Here is an 18,251-nt window from a genome sequence, read left to right as displayed (position 1 = left end):
CCCCTGAGGAGATGCGTTGGCCAGGGGAGGGTTCCAGAAAGCCAGGGGAAGAGCCCTGAAAGGCAGGGCTCCCCCGCAGACCTCTGTCCCTGATTCCTCCTTCCCCCTGCCAGCCCCATACTGCCCCCCACCCTGGCACGTTCCCCGAGCCACCCCACGGTCCATTCCTCTTGCCCTTCGGCTGGCTGTGCGGTGGGAAAGATCCCTGGGCTTCCACCTGGGGCCCCCTCTCACACGAGGCCCCGTTCGGGGCGAGGCCCTGTGGGGGAAGTAGCCTGTGGTGCCCATGGCAGAGATGGTCTGCAGGCGGGGAGCCCGCCTCACACACCCAGTTCTAGTTCGCCGGATGCCACAGCACCCAGTCTTGAGCTGACATGAGTGTCCAGAGCCAAGAGGTTGTGTGACCGCTGTGGGGTGCACCACACACCAGACGTGGGGGCCAGAGGAAGACAGAAACTCGGGGAGCTCTGGGGCAACAGCCAGCCCTGTGGGAGCCCCTTCTTCTTGGAAGGGCCCTTGAGGGCACAGTGGACAGGTCGCCTGAGGGAGAGGGGATAGAGAGGACTCGTTCCCTGGCTCAGCAGTCATCAAGGGCTCCTGCGGGACGATTGCCTCAGTTAGGACTCTGTCCATCTGCAAAGGGCTGTGCGGGCCGGTCTGGCCCCGGTGTCGCCCCACCTCCGCTCCACTTTGTGGCTCAGCACTTGGGCTCTGTGGGGCCCGCTGCTCTTTCCTGACAGTCCCAGCCGGAGCCAATCCCGAGGCCGGGGGCCACGTGCTCAAACAGCCGACTGGCTTGCACATCAGAGACCCCGCTCTGGGTAGCTCACTCACCAGGTGCTTTCCCTCCTGTGTTGTGTTTTTCAGCACTCCCCAGCTCCTGCAGAGGCCTCAGATCAGCCCGCCAGCCCCACCACATCCCTGGGGGGCCGCCAGAGCTCCAGTGTGCAGGAGGCCCCGACCGCATCGCAGGGGCTGCTTAAACTCTTCCAGGGAAACTCGCCCATGGAGGACCTGGGGGCCAAGGGGGTAAGCCCAGAGCGCGGACCCCATCGCCATGCAGGACCCGGGCCTGGGAGGGGGCTTCGTGCCTGCACGCCACCTCAGGTCCTCGGGCCCCCGAAGGACACTGTCCAGGGGCACCCTGCCCGACTCGCGGGACAGGGCCGGTCACCCCAGACTCTAGGCCTCTGCACGGAGGCTCATTTCGCTGCTGCCTCGGGGTGGTGCCATGCCCCGCCCAGCCTGGACCCTCACAGACGTGCGCCGCAGATGGAGGAGGGCCCCGGTGCGCACGCCCAGACCCAGTGCTTGCTTTTCCCTAGGCCAAGGAGAAGATGAAAGAGGAGTCGTGGAACATTCACTTCTTTGAATACGGGCGCGGCGTGTGCATGTACCGCACGGCCAAAACGCGGGAGCTGGTGCTGAAGGGCATCCCTGAGAGCCTCCGCGGGGAACTGTGGCTCCTCTTCTCTGGTGAGCCGCCCCGGCGTCGGCCCGGCCCCCTAGGGCCGCTGGGTGAGAGCCCCCCTGACCCGGCCTCCCAAGTCAGCCAGACAGGAGCTGCTAGCCCTTTCCTAGGCCAAAATGGGGCTCTCAGCGGTGAGGGGCCCGAGCCAGGGGCACCGTCCTGGGGCGCAGGCACCAAGGGCAGGGCTGTGTCGCCCAGACAGTGCCTTCCCACTTGCGGGCCTCCTTTCCTTGGGACGGGCTCCCAGCATGCACGCCCTTGGCCACTTGGACGGTTTCACAAGAAGGCCATTCAAACTGGGGCGGGGGGGGCGACCCCTCCCAGGACTGGTCACCAGGGAACCCTTGCCTCACGCCTCCTAACGGACCCCAGGGCCCCCGCGGGAGGGGAGGGTGAGGGAGACGGCTGCCAGCTGTGTCTCCACAGGGGCCTGGAACGAGATGGTGACGCACCCTGGTTACTATGCTGAGCTGGTGGAGAAGTCCACGGGGAAGTCCAGCCTGGCCACGGAGGAGATCGAGCGGGACCTCCACCGCTCCATGCCCGAGCACCCCGCCTTCCAGAACGAGCTGGGCATCGCTGCCCTCCGGCGGGTGCTGACCGCCTACGCTTTCCGAAACCCCACCATCGGCTACTGTCAGGTAAAGGGGGCGAGCCGGGCCCAGAGGCCGCATCTCCTGCCAGTGGCTTGCTCAGCAGAGGCCTGAGTGACTGTGCCCCGTGCCCCCTGGAAAAGCCTGACCCCCAAGAGAGCTGTACCTAGGGACACCGTTCACCGTTCACATCCCCCCATAGCACATACTGCCTTCTGTGTGCCGCGGCCGGGGGCTGGGGCATTTGGGTGTTGAGGGTCTGCAGACATCTCCCCTGCTGTTCCCCGTTCTGCATGGATTTGCCCGCCTTCGGTACCTCCTGGAAGCAGAGTCACACAGGATTCGCCTTTTGGTGACCGGCTTACTCCCTTAGCGCAGCGTCCTCGGGGCTCATCCCTGTTGCGTCCCGTGTTAGAATTTCTCCCCTTTTGAGGCCGAACCGTATCGCACTCCGCGAATAGGCCACACTCGGTTCACCCATGCATCTTCAGCTGCGCACTTGCGTGGCTTCCGCCTCGGGCTCTTGTGAGTAGCGCCACCGTGAGCAGGCACGTGCAGTGTCTGTTCCTGTCCCGGCTTTCATTTCTCCTGAGCCCGTACCCACAAGTGAAACTGCTGGACCGTGTGGTAATCTGACCTTCCATTTTGTGTGTGTGGAATCCCCATAGTGCTGTTCATGGCATTGGCACCATTTTACGTGCCCCCCCAGCAATGCACAGGGTTCCACTTGCCCCCCACCCTTGCCACACTGGCTCTCCGGTCCGTGGGCAGTAGCCACCCTGCTGGCGTGAGGTGGTATCTCATCGTGGTTTCGACTTGCACTTCCAGCAGCGTCCAATTTTACATCCGGGGGGCACTTCCCCGGCCCAGTCCGATGGCGTTCTGTTTCCCGGAGCCCACGTCTGGGTTTCCCAGAAGCATGCCACCCCCTCTGAAGTCCCTTTCCGTACGGCCAGTGTTCTGCGTGACCTGTTCCCGGGGCAGGGCAAGCCCGTGTGCTGGCTTTAGAGAATTTTTAAGAGAAGCTCTGCCATCGAAAGCTTTTTCTGAGAAGCCTTGCTATCGGCTCAGGCTGTGCACCGCCCCCCTCCTCCCCACCCTGCCGTTTCACCGCAGCCGTGTAGCTGTTGCATGGGGCTCACGTTTCCATCCGCCTGGCCCCCTGTCACACCTCCGACACCAGAAACTGCTCTGAAGAAGGGCCACATGCTCATACCCTCCCTCTCGGCTTTCCAAGTGCCCACTGGCCCGATTGGAGGGGTCTGGCTGATGGTTTTTGTCAAATTGGTTTCCTGCAAATGGCCTTTTGGCAAATGGCCTGGAGTTGGGTGGGATAGTTTGTCATTGTGGGACTTGCTTGGAGAGTGAGGCCATGCAGGCCCCTTGGGGGCACGGGGCGGTTTTACTTGGCGGCCCAGCCCTGTGAGCCTCCCCCTTGCCGTCTCCGTGCCCACAGGCCATGAACATCGTCACGTCCGTGCTTCTGCTCTATGGCAGTGAGGAGGAGGCCTTCTGGCTGCTGGTGGCCCTCTGTGAGCGCATGCTGCCCGACTACTACAACACCAGGGTGGTGGGTGAGTGCTGGGGCCCCACGGCTCCCCGCGGGGTGGCGGCTCTCCCTGGGCCAGCCTCCGCACCAGGCACATTGCATGGGTGAGCTCTCAGAGGCCTCTCAGATGCGCAGTGGGCTGCAGACACTCACGGCCCCCATTCCCCGGATGAGGAGGCTGAGAAATCAGCACACAGCTAGAAGGTGGAGACCAAACGCAGACTCCCGGCCGTCTGCCCAGACTGCATGCAGCTCCCCGGGAGCTGGCAGTGAGAGGCCTGGGGCCTCTGTTCTCACCCCTGTAACTCTCCGCAAGGCTTTTTACTGTGCAAGATCTCCATATCGCAGCCAGGGCAGGGAGTCCATACATCCCCGGGTGCCTGTCACCCGGCCTCAGCGACTAGGAACGGCAGCCCATAGAGTCTGAGTGATTAAGTGGAGATGCGTTGGCAAACGTACTTAATTACATACGTGACTCAGTCTGCGGCTCTGAGATGTCCTTCCCCCACCATTTGGTTCTGGGGGTCTCCCCCTCTCGGGGTCCTTTATAATCATACATCTGTTCACAAGCTTCAGGGCAGGACACACGGCAGACACTTCTAGAAAGGAGAGATTTGTATTTCCCCACAAGCAGATCCAAGCACAGTGGGGGCAAGTATTCTTTTCACACAGTGGTTTGGACGCCGTAGAGGGAAACCCGCACACTGTTTCCCGTTTCCTCCAGCCCTGCGAGTGAGCGGAGCTGGCCGGGGATCAGGTCGGCTCCCCACACCCACCCTGGCTTGGGCCTGGCGTTCAGACTTCTTTGTCCTCTCCCTAGGGGCCCTGGTGGACCAAGGCATCTTCGAGGAGCTCACGAGAGACTTCCTGCCACAGCTGTCCGAGAAGATGCAGGACCTGGGGGTGATCTCCAGCATCTCCCTGTCCTGGTTCCTGACCCTCTTCCTCAGTGTCATGCCCTTCGAGAGCGCTGTGGTCATCGTTGACTGCTTCTTCTACGAGGGCATCAAGGTGATCCTGCAGGTGGCCTTGGCCATCCTGGATGCCAACATGGAGCAGCTGCTGGGCTGCAGCGATGAGGGCGAGGCCATGACCGTCCTGGGCAGGTGACCGAGCCGGCCCCCCTCCTCCCACCAGGCCGCTGGCTGGCGCCCCCGTGGATGGCAGAGCCCGGCCCCATCTCCGGCCTTGGGCACTCCTCGCTCAGCATGCACCAACGTGCACACTTGGTGGGGGGCGGTGCAGGAGAGAGGCTTTTTCCTGGTGGGATGTGCCGGCCAAACAGCCCTGGGTCCTGACAGCTCTGGGAGCCGATAAAATGGGCCTGAGCACCCGGGAGGGGGCAGGGGGGCGGCAGCCGGAGCCCCCTAGTCCAGCCCCTAGCGGACGTTGGGTATCCTGCTCTTGTCTCCGAGCAGTCCTGACGCTGCTTTCCCTGGCTCAGCAACATCTCTCCCCCTCCCCGTCACCGTCACCTAGATGGAGGGGCCCGCGCCAGCTGTGGCAGGAAGTCTCTCGTGAGCTCCACAGCTGAATGGGCCGCCACCTGCCCCCTAGGTCCCCACATCCAGCACTAGCAGACTATCTGGGATCCAGCCCCTTCTCCCCACCCCACCGCCTTTGTGCCTCCCACAGTCCCTCTGCTCCGGCCACAGCCAGCAGTAGCCCACAGAGCTCTTTCTCCTCAGAATCTGACCCTGGGACTCCCCGTGCACTCATGGTTCTCTGGACGGAGAAGCTGAGTCCCCCCCCCGATCCAGGGTCCCCGCCCCAGCCTCACACTGGCCCAGGTCCTGAGCTCTGTAGGGTCCTGCTGGCCGTGTGTGCATATTCACCCGGCCTGGAACACTCCCAGCGACCCTGGCCTGCCAGGAATGCTGCCACCTGCCCGCCGAGCCAACCCAGGACCCTGTCATCCCTCCCACTGGGACAGACCTTTCTCCTGGTGTGGTAGGGTCTGGGCTTAAAAAGGGTCCCGACCCAAGGGACCCCCAGAGGACAGCCTGGCTTCCCAGAGTTAGTGCTCAGGCCTCATGAGGGGTGAGGCCTCTCTTCTGCCTCCAGGGGACCCCCGACTTGCCAGGGCACCCTCCTGGGCATGCCTCTGCCTGCCCTCCGCACAGTCAGGGACTCCTCTCCTGCCCTCCTGGAGGGTTCCCCGTCCTCAGCACCTTTGCTTCTTGATTGGGAGTCTAGGCAGATTAGGTCCCTCCACGTTACTTAGTAGGAGAGAGACCCCCGTTGCCTGTGGGGGGTCCAGCTTTCTGTCCTTTAATCCTTGTAGATACCTGGATAACGTGGTCAACAAGCAGAGTGTTTCTCCTCCTATCCCACACCTCCATGCCCTGCTGACTAGTGGGGATGACCCGCCAGCAGAAGTGGACATCTTCGACCTCCTGAAAGTGTCCTATGAGGTCAGCACCCTCTGGGGCTCTTTGGCCGGCCTGCCCCAGCTGGGCATGTGGGGGTGGGCAGCCGTGGCCCGGGGCAGTTCTCTGCTCTGTGGTTCTGCCTTATCTCACTGAGTCCCCTCCGGCCAGTAGAAATTCAGCAGCCTGAGGGCCGACGACATCGAACAGATGCGGTTTAAACAGAGGCTGAAAGTGATCCAGTCCTTGGAGGACACAGCCAAGCGGAGCGTGGTACGGACGGGGCTGGGCTCTGACGGCCGCAGGTTGCTGGGGGGTGGGGGGTGGGGCGGGGGTCGTGACCCAGGTGGGCTGCTCCTGCCCACAGGGCCAGGTACAGAGCCCCCTAGTCCAGTCGTGTGGGACTGGAATCCAGGAGTGAAGGTGCAAATTTGAGGAAGTGGGAGAGGCCTGGTCACTGTTTTCTGCTCCTGGGCTGGTCACTGCAAAGCTTCTCTGACCCCCCACCAGCGCCTAAAGGCCAAGAGTCTTCCTGCTGTGGGCTGAGCCCTGAAGCCTGCTGGCTTCGCCCCTGCCCCTGGGTAGCGGCGCTCGGCCACCCTCCACCTATCCAGCCCACTGTGCCTCTGCTATAAGCCTTTGTCCTCCCCAACTCTGGAGAGAGCATTTATTGGGAAGTTCTAGGACACCTTCCGGAGAGCCAGTGCCAGAGTCTTTCCAAGGATCCAGACGGCAGTCACCACAGGATTGCCCCTCACCTTGTGTCCCTGACTGGGTGTTCGGGACAGAAAGGCCCCCCCAGCGCTCACCAAGAAGGACCTTGGAGAGTGTGGACTGAGTGGTGGGATGTGTGACCAGGGATAAGCCTGTGGTCCATACCTCCTTCCCTGAATGGACTGCTGTCGAGGGCTTGGCCAGCCGGCAATCTCACCAGGATGGTCTGTGTTAGCCTTCGTCCCGTGGGGATTCTCTCAGAGACCTGGAACTTGAGAATCCGTCAGTACACGCTATTTCTCTTTTCTTCTAGGTTCGAGCTATACCTGGGGACATTGGTTTCTCAATTGAAGAGCTGGAGGACCTTTACATGGTGTTTAAGGTGACAGCCAAGAGCGAGGGCAGGCCCAGTACCCCATCCTAGTCCCCTAAGTACGTCCTTGGTGCAGCAAGCTCCTGCCAGAGGAGAAATCGATTTTTATTAGAGAGCATGAGCAGGGAAGAGAAGGAGAAGCAGGTTTCCTGTGAGCAGGGAACCCAATGCAGGGCTCGATCTCAGAACCCTGGGATCACGACCTGAGCCAAAGACAGACACTTAACAGACTGAGCCACCCAGGTGCTCCGAGAAATTGATTTAAAAGCATCTTCAGATGCAGTTGCCACAAACCTCGTGTGGCAGAATTTAATCCTTCATGGAGTTTCAGCAGGACACTTTCTTAAGTGGCAGAAAATCCACTGAAGTCAGCTTACACAAGAGGGAATGCATTGGTTCATGTTACTGGAAAGACTAGGAATTCACACCTTCAGGCATGGCTGGATCAAGGGGCTTAAATGTGCTGCCAAGCTCCCCTACCTCAGATGTCCTCTGGACTGGTCTTCCTACAGAATGGCAGGACTGTCGTCTGCAGCTCCAGGGTCATCCCGCTCTCTCAGGGGAAAGAGCCTTTTCTTTCCAAGTGGTTTTAACAAAAAATCCAGGGTTAGTTGTTGGACTAACTCAGGTTAGGTGCTGTGGCTATAGGAGGGTGTTTATTGTTGAGCCAAATCTAGGCCATGCGCCCACCCCATGGCCTGATGTGGACAGGAGGGGCTCTCCCAAAAAATTTCGGGTGCTGTTAACAGAAGAAGGGGAACAGGTGTGAAGAGCAGGCAGAAACAGCTAAGTCCAGACCGCCTGTTGTCGGTTACCCATGGCCTCTGGTTTGGCAGCCATACCTGAGCCTTATGGTGGGAACGGTCCAGGCAGTGCCGCCTCTCACCACTGTGACCTGCTGTGGCCAGCAGCCCTGGGGCTGTGTCTCCGCTCCTGCGTCTGTCAACAAGAGGCTGATGGTGCTTGTGTGGGCGGTTCTGGGAGATGCTGTGTCGGGCCCAGTGCTCCCAGCCCCGGGACTGTGCTGACTCGGGACAGCAGAGCGGGGAGGACACACTGACCAGCCGGGCGGTCCTAAGCGCCGGGGCGCTGGGAGGCCCAGCCGTCTCACCACATTGTGCCGCCTGCAGGCCAAGCACCTGGCAAGTCAGTACTGGGGGGGCAGCCGGCCCACAGCTGTGCGTCGGGACCCCAGCCTGCCCTACCTGGAGCAGTACCGCATTGACGCAAGCCAGTTCCGAGAGCTCTTCGCCAGCCTGACGCCCTGGGCCTGCGGCGCCCACACGCCAGTCTTGGCCGGGCGCATGTTCCGGCTCCTGGATGAAAACAAGGACTCTCTGATCAACTTCAAGGAGTTTGTGATGGGGATGAGTGAGTAGCCCCAGGGCCCCTCCTCAAGAGGCCTCCGGATGCCAGCCCAGCCAGTCTTCCCCCTGCAACAGCACCCCTGATATGGAAAGGGCAGTTTTCTCACTGGGAACATGTGGGGGTCCAGTGGGGTCCTCCCCTCCACTTCACCTCCCCCGGGCCAGGGCTGCTCAGCGTGGGTCTGGCGACCCCTGAGAAGAGCAAAGCTCTGGGGCAAGTGGGAGGCCTGGGGCCCAAGGACCTCTCCAGGAGAGTCAGGCTGGGAAGAGGAGGGGCTCCAGTGTGGACTGGCCGGGGGGCTTTGGTGCCCTCTTGCCAGCAGGCCTCCTCACTGGCCTCCCTGTGCAGGTGGGCTGTACCGTGGGGACCTGACAGAGAAGCTCAAGGCACTGTACAAGCTGCATCTGCCCCCAGGTGAGAGCCTCCTCCCCGACCCACCAGCAAGGGCCTCTCGTGTACCGAGGGGGGGCTGCAGCGTCCCAAGGCACAGGCCTCTGTGGGCTGCTGGGCCTCAGGCAGCCCGGGGGGCTCCACATCCTGGCAGAGCAGGTCAGGAGGAGGCCGGAGCCCTGGGGCGGGGGCATAACCTGAGAGGGAGTGTCTCAGGCGACTCGGCCTGGCTGAGGGGGACCCAGGTGGGTCACAGGCCGCTCCTGTTGATCCCCAGAGGCTCAGCCTGGGGGCACTGCCGAGGCCCTCAGAATGGCTGGGTAGCCCCGTTGTGCAGCCATGAACAGGGGCTGCTCTCCCTTGGCTTCTCTACACTCTGCCTGAGCCTCCTGGGGACACTGAGAGGTCACAGGGTGGGGAGAAGGGTGACCGGCAGCTGGTCCCCAGGCCAGATCCCATAATCTGTGGGTTCCCGCTGTGTGCGCCCAGCTCACCCTGCCCAGCATGGAGAGTTCTCCAAGATGAGGTTCCCTCGTTTTCAGGGGGGAAACTGAGACTCAGGCAGGTGAGAGTTCTAGCCCGGGGCGCTCTGCTCTGGGGTGGAGCCACCCTGGGTCCCTGCTCTTGTTCACGAACTGCCCCAGGGAGTCAGCGGCTGCGTGCAAGGGGGCGGAATGGTGTTTGGAACACCGGCGCTGTGCGCTCCCCAGAGGCCATCACTTCGTTGGCCCGGAATGCAGTTTTAAAGCTCCCCTGGGGGGTGGTTCTGTGTGGCCAGAACTGGAAGCCCCAGGCCTTGACACAGGTGATCTCACCTGGAATCCAACACGGGACATTGGCCTCAGGGACGCCTCCAGGGAAGGTGGGTGCCAGCCATGTCTGACTCTGCTGAGGGAAAGGCCTGGGTTGGGCAGACCCCACTGGGCTGGGGTCCTCCAGGTGAGGGCACGTGGGGCCACCTTTGCCAACTCCCGAGGCACCTGTATCTGCCTCCCGGAACCCACAGCCCACACCCTGCCACCTCCCCCAAGTGCCACCTGTTCAACCCCTGTCATCCCCGACCGCACGGTGGGGAGAATGAGCCCCCCCCCAGAACCATGTGGGTCTGAAACCCTGGGGACCACTTCATCACAAAGAACGTACCAATGTGGAACGATGCCCAAGATGCATAGAGTGAGAAGAGCAAGTCCCTTGTGCGTGGCTGGTGCCTGCGTGGCTGCCCGCAGGGGCCTGGTCCCCACAGAGTGCTCTGCACCCCACCAACGGGGCAGTGAAGGGGGGGCTGGCCATTCACTGGACTCCCAGCTGCACTGACCAGGTGTTTAGATGGGCTACATGTGACGTTCTCAAACACAACATGAAAGTCAAGAAAGGAACACTACCCGGGATCCGTGATCATCGTTACTACTCTGACCCCACGCCATATCACGGGCCCTGGCAGGCGGCGGGGCACGCCATGTGGGGAGCCGGGCCTGCCCTCACTCACCTTTCCCTCTGAGCACAGCCCTGAGCCCGGAGGAGGCCGAGTCAGCCCTGGAAGCAACCCACTACTTCACCGAGGACAGCTCCTCAGAAGGTGAGCGCCGCCGACCCTGGTGCAGGGGCCTCTGGCCTTGCAGCCGGGCCGTCGTGGGGCCCCGCACAGGTGGCCCGCAGCCCTCGGTGGGCTTGGGGAGCGTGCTGTGTTGGGGAGCCACGGGTGACGGCAACGGCATCTCTCTGGGAGGGCCCCCCCCCGGGGTGTTCTCACTCCTGTTTCTCTTGTCTCTGCCTTCCTGGACCTTGGCTTCTCTCTCCCTCTCTCATCCACTCCTCTGCTCTCCCAGCATCTCCTCTGGCCTCAGATCTGGACCTTTTCCTGCCCTGGGAGGCTCAAGGTCAGTCCCTGGGGGTCAGGGGCACCCGCTTTGTGCTGGGCTGCGTCTGCCTAACACCCCCACCCCCCACCCCGCATGGTCAGGAGGCCTGGACACGCTTGGTCCCAGGGATGCCTCCTGTGTGGATGACTCCCGAGGAGGACCCAGGACCAAGCCGCAGCTTACTGGGGAGGAGAGGGGCGGCCTCTGTGCTTGTCGAGGGGGCTAGTAAATGAGGATGCATGGCACGGCACCGGGGCCTCAGCTCCGCGGCCGCACGCAAACAGTATTCCATCATCACGCTCATGGGAGAAAGCCCAGATGCCATCGTGGCCACAGTGTGAAACGGACAGGTGGAGGAGGGCGGTGGAAAATGTCCTCATGGCCTACATGACCAGGTGTTTAGATGGGCTTAAGGAAAGATATATTTGTTGAGTGCCTTTGCGAAGGCGTTCCTTGCTACATGTAAAGCCCGTTGGGGGCATCAGATCCAGGGTGATGGGGCATTCCGGGCCTGGGGTTGACTAAAACCCCCGCCTGTAAGTCCTCGTGGCAGATAGTACCCAGCAAGGATAATACACAGCCAAAAGAGAAACACAGTGCGTATCCAGATAGCCAAGGCAGGCCTGCTGGTGGTGTCAGAAGGCGTAATTTGAACTTAATAGGAAGCCTCAGGTGCACGATCCAAAGAAACAGATGGGTCTTCTGTTATACTCAGAATCTGGGAAAATCACGGGCCCTTCCCAGCTTTCCCCGGGGGTTCCAGTTAAGGCCGGGGCCCAGGGGTACAGAGCCCTGTCCTCAGACTGCACGCAGCCCCCGGCAGTGGGCCTCCACTCGGCAGTGAGAAGCCTGAGCGCAGAGAGACTCCCCGCCATCGCCAACAGCGCTGGGAGGCTGCCACCCACCAGGGTCCCCCGGCAGCCTTGTGGCCCGCAGGTCTGGGAGAGCTGGGCCACCTGCTGCTCCCCATGTTCATGGGCCCCACAGGGGACGGTGTGGGCCACCTCCAGCAAATGTGTCACTTTAAGAAATATGGTGCCCGGCACAGAATTCCCGTACACACAATTCCTCATCAGTCAGTGCAGTGGTTGGTGGAGGGTTGAACTGAGAATCAGGACCGCCTTGGGTTTGACCCTTTTCAGCAGACACTAGAGAAACTAGTTCTCGGGCTTTTTCTCGGCGAGGGTCGAGACTTATATTCCTTTGGCAGAGAGGAAGGCGGGTCTGGCGGCGCCTTGGTTCCCCGTAAGCAGGCGAAGAAGGCGAGCGGGCCCTGGGCTTCTGCTTCGGCGGGAGATGGGATGGGGCTGCTCACAGGCCTCCGAGGTTTGCAGCCGCAACACGGGGGTATTCCCTGTGTGCTTTCTCTTTTCCGGTTGTCCAGAAACACTACGGCAGGAAGAGCAAGAGGGAGGCGGAAATGACGACGGCCAAGAAAAAAGAGGTACAGGCAGGCCGTTGTTCCCAGTGCCGATGCAGATCCTGGGGCTCCTCCCTGCAGGCGAGGCCCCCACCCAGGGAAGCCAGCTGCCAGGGGAAGCCACTCTCATCAGCCCCGGGCCTGACTCTCTTGTCACTGTGAATACACCCCCCACACCCCACTGCCACCTCATTCCAGGGCACCTGCTTTCTGCAGCCTCCACGTCCCTCCTTCGCCATCTTGGGGGAGACAGGTTGGGGCCCTCTTGGTCAGCTCAGGCCTTACCCTAGCATAAGAACTCAGGGGAGACATCCGGGTGTTCTGGAGTGTTCTTCCCACTGCCATCTCCCCAAATACCGGGGTGTTTCATAAAAGGGCCCAGGTAACCCTGTGCCAGACAAAACTGAAACCCGCTCACCGCCTGCTACCGGCCCCCAGCTCGATCTGACAGATTTTTTTTTCTCCCAATACACAGAGGAGAAGGGGACCAGCCCTCCTGACTATCGGCACTACCTTCGCATGTGGGCCAAAGAGAAAGAGGTTCAGAAGGAGACGATTAAGGATCTTCCCAAAATGAACCAGGTAGGCCCATTGAGAGCCCACAACAGACACTTCCAAGGCTGGGTTCCCCCCATCCAGCGGCTCCCCACCCTCCCTCCCAGTGCCTGCTGGAGGGTGGAAATTCACCTGCCTACCTCCTGCACCTGCTAGTCAGACAGCAGTCAGGGACGATTCCAGAAGGACAGCAGGCCAGTTGCTTTGGGGCCTTATCCTGGGTGGTGGTTGCTGGCGATGGCTCGTTCACATTCCGTCAGTATCTATGCAGCAGAGAGGCAGTAGGGAAGGTGAGCCTCTGACACACAGGCCCACACGACCCCTTTACGAGTCATCCCCCCAACGCTCCTGTTCCTCCCAGGCCCTCCCAGCTGCCGTGCTCACGCAGGCCTGCTCCACCCACCGCCCCTTGTTCAGGCGCTGGCCTCTGGGTCGGGAGCCCGGCATCTTGCCAAGGGTCTCAGCGCTGGCCGCAGCCTGACCACAGCCCTGCCCTGCCCAGAGAGGCACCTGTGGTCTGGGCGTCTCTCACCTGCATCCTGAAGAATGGGGTGCCCCGTGGAGCGAGGCAGGAGGCCTGAGTGCGGTGTCAGACCTCCCCACCCCCTCAACGGACCCAGGCTGTGCTTGTTTTGTCCTCACCCTCCACCTGGTTGAAGATGAAAAACTCAAGGCGATTCTGAAACACACTGAAGAAGTCCTGTAGCCCCTGGGTCTGGGCAGTGGTATAGAACTCGGTCTGGCTCAGCCAGCAGCACGGTGATAGGGACAGGGAGAGGCTCCCAGCACTGTCTGTGCTGAAAGAAAGGCAGCTGGAAGAGAAAGCTCTTCTAAGGCTGTGTGATACTGGTCGCGTCGCTGTCCCTTTCTGCGCCTCCATGTCCCGGTCTGTGAAATGGGCACAGCAAGGCGCAGGCCTGGAGACCACGAACAAGACAGCCCAGCACTGGCAGTCTGGCTGATCCCAGACTGGAATCTGGCTGATTTCACCGTCTCCCCGCCCTTTTTCTGTGTCTCCCTGAAAAGGAGCAGTTCATTGAGCTGTGCAAGACGCTGTACAATATGTTCAGCGAGGACCCCATGGAGCAGGACTTGTATCACGCCATCGCCACGGTGGCCAGCCTGCTGCTCCGCATCGGCGAGGTGGGGAAGAAGTTTTCCGCCCAGCCAGGCAGGAAGCCCAGGGATGGTGCCCCCGAGGATGACGAGCCACCAGCCCCTGACCCCGCACAGGACCCAGCCCCGGAGCTTCAGCCTCCAGCTGCCGGTGACCCCCAGGCCAGAGCGGGGGGAGACACCCCCCTCGGGAAAGCGCCCCAGGAGAGCCAGGTGGTGGGTGACGGGGGCAGTGGCGAGGGCCGGGGCTCCCCCTCGCAGCTGCTGTCCGATGATGAAACCAAAGACGACATGTCCATGTCCTCCTACTCGGTGGTCAGCACAGGCTCCCTGCAGTGCGAGGACCTGGCTGACGACACGGTGCTGGTGGGCGCGGAGGCCCGCAGCCCCCCGGCCCCCACCCGCGGTGGGGGCACCGTCGACACAGACTGGTGCATCTCCTTCGAGCAGATCTTGGCCTCCATCCTGACAGAATCCGTTCTGGTGAACTTCTTTGAGAAGAGGGTGGACATTGGGCTCAAGATCAAGGACCAAAAGAAGGTGGAGAGACAATTCAGCACGTCCAGTGACCTCGAACAGTCTGGAGTTTCAGGCTGACGGGGACCTGGCCTGTCTCTCCTACTCGCCCCCTCCTCCCTCCTGTTCTGTTTTCTCCCTCAGGACGCACCCCTCCTGTTCTCCCCAGATGCAGTGAGTTGTAAATGGAAAAAAAGGCTGAACAGCCCCAGTTGGGCCCAGACAGAGGCTCCCAGCCCCCTCTTCCTGCCTGCCTGGTGGGACCCGCCTCGGTCCCTGTGTCCTGTCAGAGGCTGTCCGTCCTGGCCTGCTTGCCCAATGCCTCTGTGCCCCGTTCAGTGGCTAGGCCACACGGCACCTTCCACTCTGGCGCGGGTGGGGGGGGGGGGGCGGTCCTGCAGCTGAGCACTCCAGGGGGCTTTCCTGCCATTTGGCACCAGGCAGGGGATCCCGTTGGGCATCAGGGTGCTCCCTAGGAGCCCCTGAGCCCCTGGCTGAGGGACACGGGCACAAAGTGTCTAGTGCATCGGGGCGGATGCCGTGCGGGCGTTACTCTAAATGCTCTTTCAGCTCGTCAGCCTCACCATTAACCTTAAAAGCACATCCCTCAGGTCCTGATAGATTTCCTTATATTCATTTCAGTTGGCTGAAAATCACACTGTGCTCAATGCCTTAATAAACCCCCGAAAGAAATCAATACCATACTGTGTACAGAGCCTTAATGTGGCCTCAGCTACTGCTTGGGCTTCTGGCTTCTTCCCAGGCAGGTGGGGGCCCAGGCCATGTTCTGGAGGTTCTGGGCACTTAGACCCCCACAGGGGTGGGGGTTCAGGTCCCCAGGGAGAATGAGGGCACAGAAAGTACTGATGCAGGCCCAGTAGGGCTTGAGCTGACCTCTGCCGAGGGAGAGTCCCAAGTACCTCAGGCACAAACAGCCTGGGTCCAGTGGGTGCAGGTGTTGGCCTGGGCTTGGGCTGCAGCAAGCACTTGGGCTCAGCAAGTTGCTGTGGGGCCACAGGTGACAGGCTGAGCCATGAGCACCCCCTAGCTTTGTAGCAAGAGCTGATCATCAGTGTCTAGCGTTCACCCCTCTCCCCACCGCTATCACGTGGGGCATCTCTTCTACTGAAAGATAAATCTGAGGGGCGCCTGGGTGGCTCAGTTGGTTAAGCGTCTTCCTTCGGCTCAGGTCATGATCCCAGGGTCCTGGGATCAAGCCCCACTTCGGGCTCCTTGCTCGACGGGGAGCCTGCTTCTCCCTCTACCTGCAGTTCCCCCTGCTCACACGCTCTCTCTCTGACAAATAAATAAATAAAATCTTAAAAAAAAAAAAAAGGTACATCTGGGGCTGGGGGTTTTTTCCTCTTTTTTTTTTTTTTTTTTTTGTAAGTAGGCTCCCTGCCCAGCCTGGAGCCCAGTGTAGGGCTTGAACTCACGACCCTGCGATCAAGACCCTAGCTGAGATCAAAAGACAGATGCTTAACCAACTGAGCCACCCAGGTGCCCCTGTTTTTGTTTTTGTTTTTTAATTTAATAGCTTTATTGAGGCATTATTTACATGCCGTAAAATTCACTCGTTTTGAGTTATAATTCAATGATTTTGAGTAAATTTACAGAATTGAGCAACTATCACCACAATGCAATTTTAGAAAACTTCTATCACCCTCCTCCCCACGTGCAGCCAATCGCTGTTCCCACCCCCAGCCCCAAGCAACCGCTAATCTACTTTCTATCTATAGGTTTTGTGGCTGGTTTTTTAAATAACGGTCTCCATGATTTTACCTTGTTCACAACTGCTGGGTCCCATCTCAATAAATGCAGCAAAACAACATCAAGGAAACTGAATAACTGCTTTCTTAACAACAACAAAATGTCGTTAATCAATGTAATTTCATTCCTAGTATTTACACAAACTGACTACATGCTTTGCCATAAAGTAATTTCAAAGGGTTCGTATCAGAAAGACCATATTCTTGGCCATAATGAAATTAAGTAAAGATATACATAAAAATCCCACAAAGTTGGCAGTTTTAAGTCTTAAATCATAATCAATTAGATTTAAATAATGTGAAATTTGGATAAGTATTTTACATATCATGTAGAAGTCTAAATGTAAGAATATGCCAAAGAAATTAAACAGAAGAATATAAAACAGGAATCTAGCCTTTCATATGATAAAATAATATACAAAAATGTACAACAGTACTTTCATCTATTAATCATTCAACCTGCAATGACATTCAAAATAACCAGAACAGTAACACTAAAAAATAGGATAATACAAGTAAAGCTTTAAAAATACTTCTCTTCTGTAAGTAAACGTAATATTTTAAAACTGCTTACCAAGTGATGTTATGCCAAACCAAGTCAATTTTATAATTCCCAAGAAAAGTATATGAATTTTTAAAGATTACATATTTATTATAGAAAGGGAAAAATACAGAAAAGTAGAAAAACAATTTTCCCAGTATTTAAGATTACTCAGTATTTTTGTGTTTATTTTTTTGTTTTTTTGGGTTACAGTAAGCGACCATCTTTTTCAAACCTGAACCCATACCACATACGAAAAAATTTTAAGATTTTAGAGAGAGTGCATGCACATGGGGGGGAGGGGCAGAGGGAGCAGGAGAGAAAGAATCTCAAGCGGACTCTGTGCTCTCGCTGGATCTCACAACCCCGAAGATCATGACCTGAGCCGAAATCAAGAATCATAGCTTCACTGCTTCACCAACTGAGTCATCCAGGTGCCCCATGAAATTTTTATTCTGCTCTTCATTAAGCATAAAACATTCTTTTCAGATGCCTTCTTCTTTCAGCCACAATAACTCGAACACGTGAAAATAAAGACCACCCAAATGAGAACAGGGACTATATATCTAGAGCTTGCTATAGAAAAGGAGTCAGCCATCATTCCTTGCATTTGGCAGAGACTCAAAGGTAGAGGAGTGGGAAAGCCTTAGCGTGAAAACAAGGGAAGGCTTAAGGTGTGCTCTGATTAGAGGCTGTTGGCCTGGAAGTGGATGTTGGCTACCTTAAAAGGGTGTCTTTTTTGTTGGTGTGAGGAGGGTAATTGGCTTTCTCTGGTTGGTCCTGAGATGAAGAGGGAAGTGCAGAATATAGGGAAATGGGCAGTTATTGACCAAGTCCTGTCTGCTCTAGAGGTTGTAGGTTGGCTTGGGGGGCGTTCGGCATTGCTTGCTATAAAGGTTGTCATATGTGGTCTGGCCACAGTCCGTTTGTAAATCCATCCTCTCATTTTTTTTTAAGATTTTATTTATTTATTTGAGAGAACCACAAGAAAGCGATTACGGGGCGGCGGGGGTGGGGGAGAGACGGAGAATGGGGGCTGGATCTTAGGACCCCAGGATCATGATCTGAGCAGACGTCAGTTGCTTAACCGACTGAGCCACCCAGGAGCCAGCCCCTCAAACAATTTTTTAAACTAATTTGTTTTTTTCTCATATAGGCTACTGTGCAAAATTTGGAAAATATAAACAATTTTAAATCCTCTATAACCGTAAACCCTCCACCCCGCTCCTGGAAATAAATAATGCCTGGTTTTACCTAACTCAAATTACATGCTCTTTGTAACTTCTCTGTTTTCCATCAATACACATGCCGGCATTTGCACGTCGGACTCAGATTCTCTGTAATGGACCTGCGTGATGGCCCATTTTGGGTTACAGTAAGCAACCATTTTTTTTTTTTAAAGATTTTATTTATTTATTTGAGAGAGAGAATGAGAGAGAGAGAGCATGAGAGGGAGGAGGGTCAGAGGGAGAAGCAGACTCCCCGCCGAGCAGGGAGCCCGATGCGGGACTCGATCCCGGGACTCCAGGATCATGACCTGAGCCGAAGGCAGTCGCTTAACCAACTGAGCCACCCAGGCGCCCGCGACCATGCTTTAGCACGTCTATTTCCATTTTCCTGTTATACGTCAGTGAACACTCGTACACAA

At 58.2% G+C, this 18,251-nt stretch overlaps 1 protein-coding gene across 6 annotated transcripts in view; it reads left to right on the top strand.

Annotated features, from left to right (window-relative positions):
- TBC1D9B (TBC1 domain family member 9B) overlaps positions 1 to 17,867 on the top strand; it is a 44,732-nt gene extending 26,865 nt beyond the window's left edge. For 2 of the 6 annotated variants that reach the window (XM_064595762.1, XM_064595764.1), the window contains exons 8-22: positions 868 to 1,029; positions 1,326 to 1,476; positions 1,898 to 2,112; positions 3,521 to 3,638; positions 4,434 to 4,719; positions 5,898 to 6,027; positions 6,157 to 6,255; positions 7,010 to 7,078; positions 8,200 to 8,440; positions 8,786 to 8,851; positions 10,269 to 10,403; positions 10,654 to 10,704; positions 12,071 to 12,130; positions 12,582 to 12,688; positions 13,688 to 17,867. In XM_064595762.1, the coding sequence (XP_064451832.1) occupies positions 868 to 1,029; positions 1,326 to 1,476; positions 1,898 to 2,112; positions 3,521 to 3,638; positions 4,434 to 4,719; positions 5,898 to 6,027; positions 6,157 to 6,255; positions 7,010 to 7,078; positions 8,200 to 8,440; positions 8,786 to 8,851; positions 10,269 to 10,403; positions 10,654 to 10,704; positions 12,071 to 12,130; positions 12,582 to 12,688; positions 13,688 to 14,374 (2,577 nt within the window). In that variant the 3' untranslated portion in view covers positions 14,375 to 17,867. The other 4 variants (XM_045890581.3, XM_064595765.1, XM_045890590.3 and 1 more) reach the window with 4 other exon arrangements.
- The last annotated feature ends 384 nt before the right edge of the window (positions 17,868 to 18,251 follow it).

This window comes from Mirounga angustirostris, unplaced genomic scaffold (assembly GCF_029215605.1).
Source record: "Mirounga angustirostris isolate CCGP_5_RB_7025 unplaced genomic scaffold, mMirAng1.0.hap1 SCAF_7, whole genome shotgun sequence".
Classification (NCBI taxonomy): Eukaryota; Metazoa; Chordata; class Mammalia; order Carnivora; family Phocidae; genus Mirounga; species Mirounga angustirostris.
The sequence above is the reverse complement of the archived record's forward strand: the minus strand, read 5'-3'. Positions and strand labels throughout refer to the sequence as shown.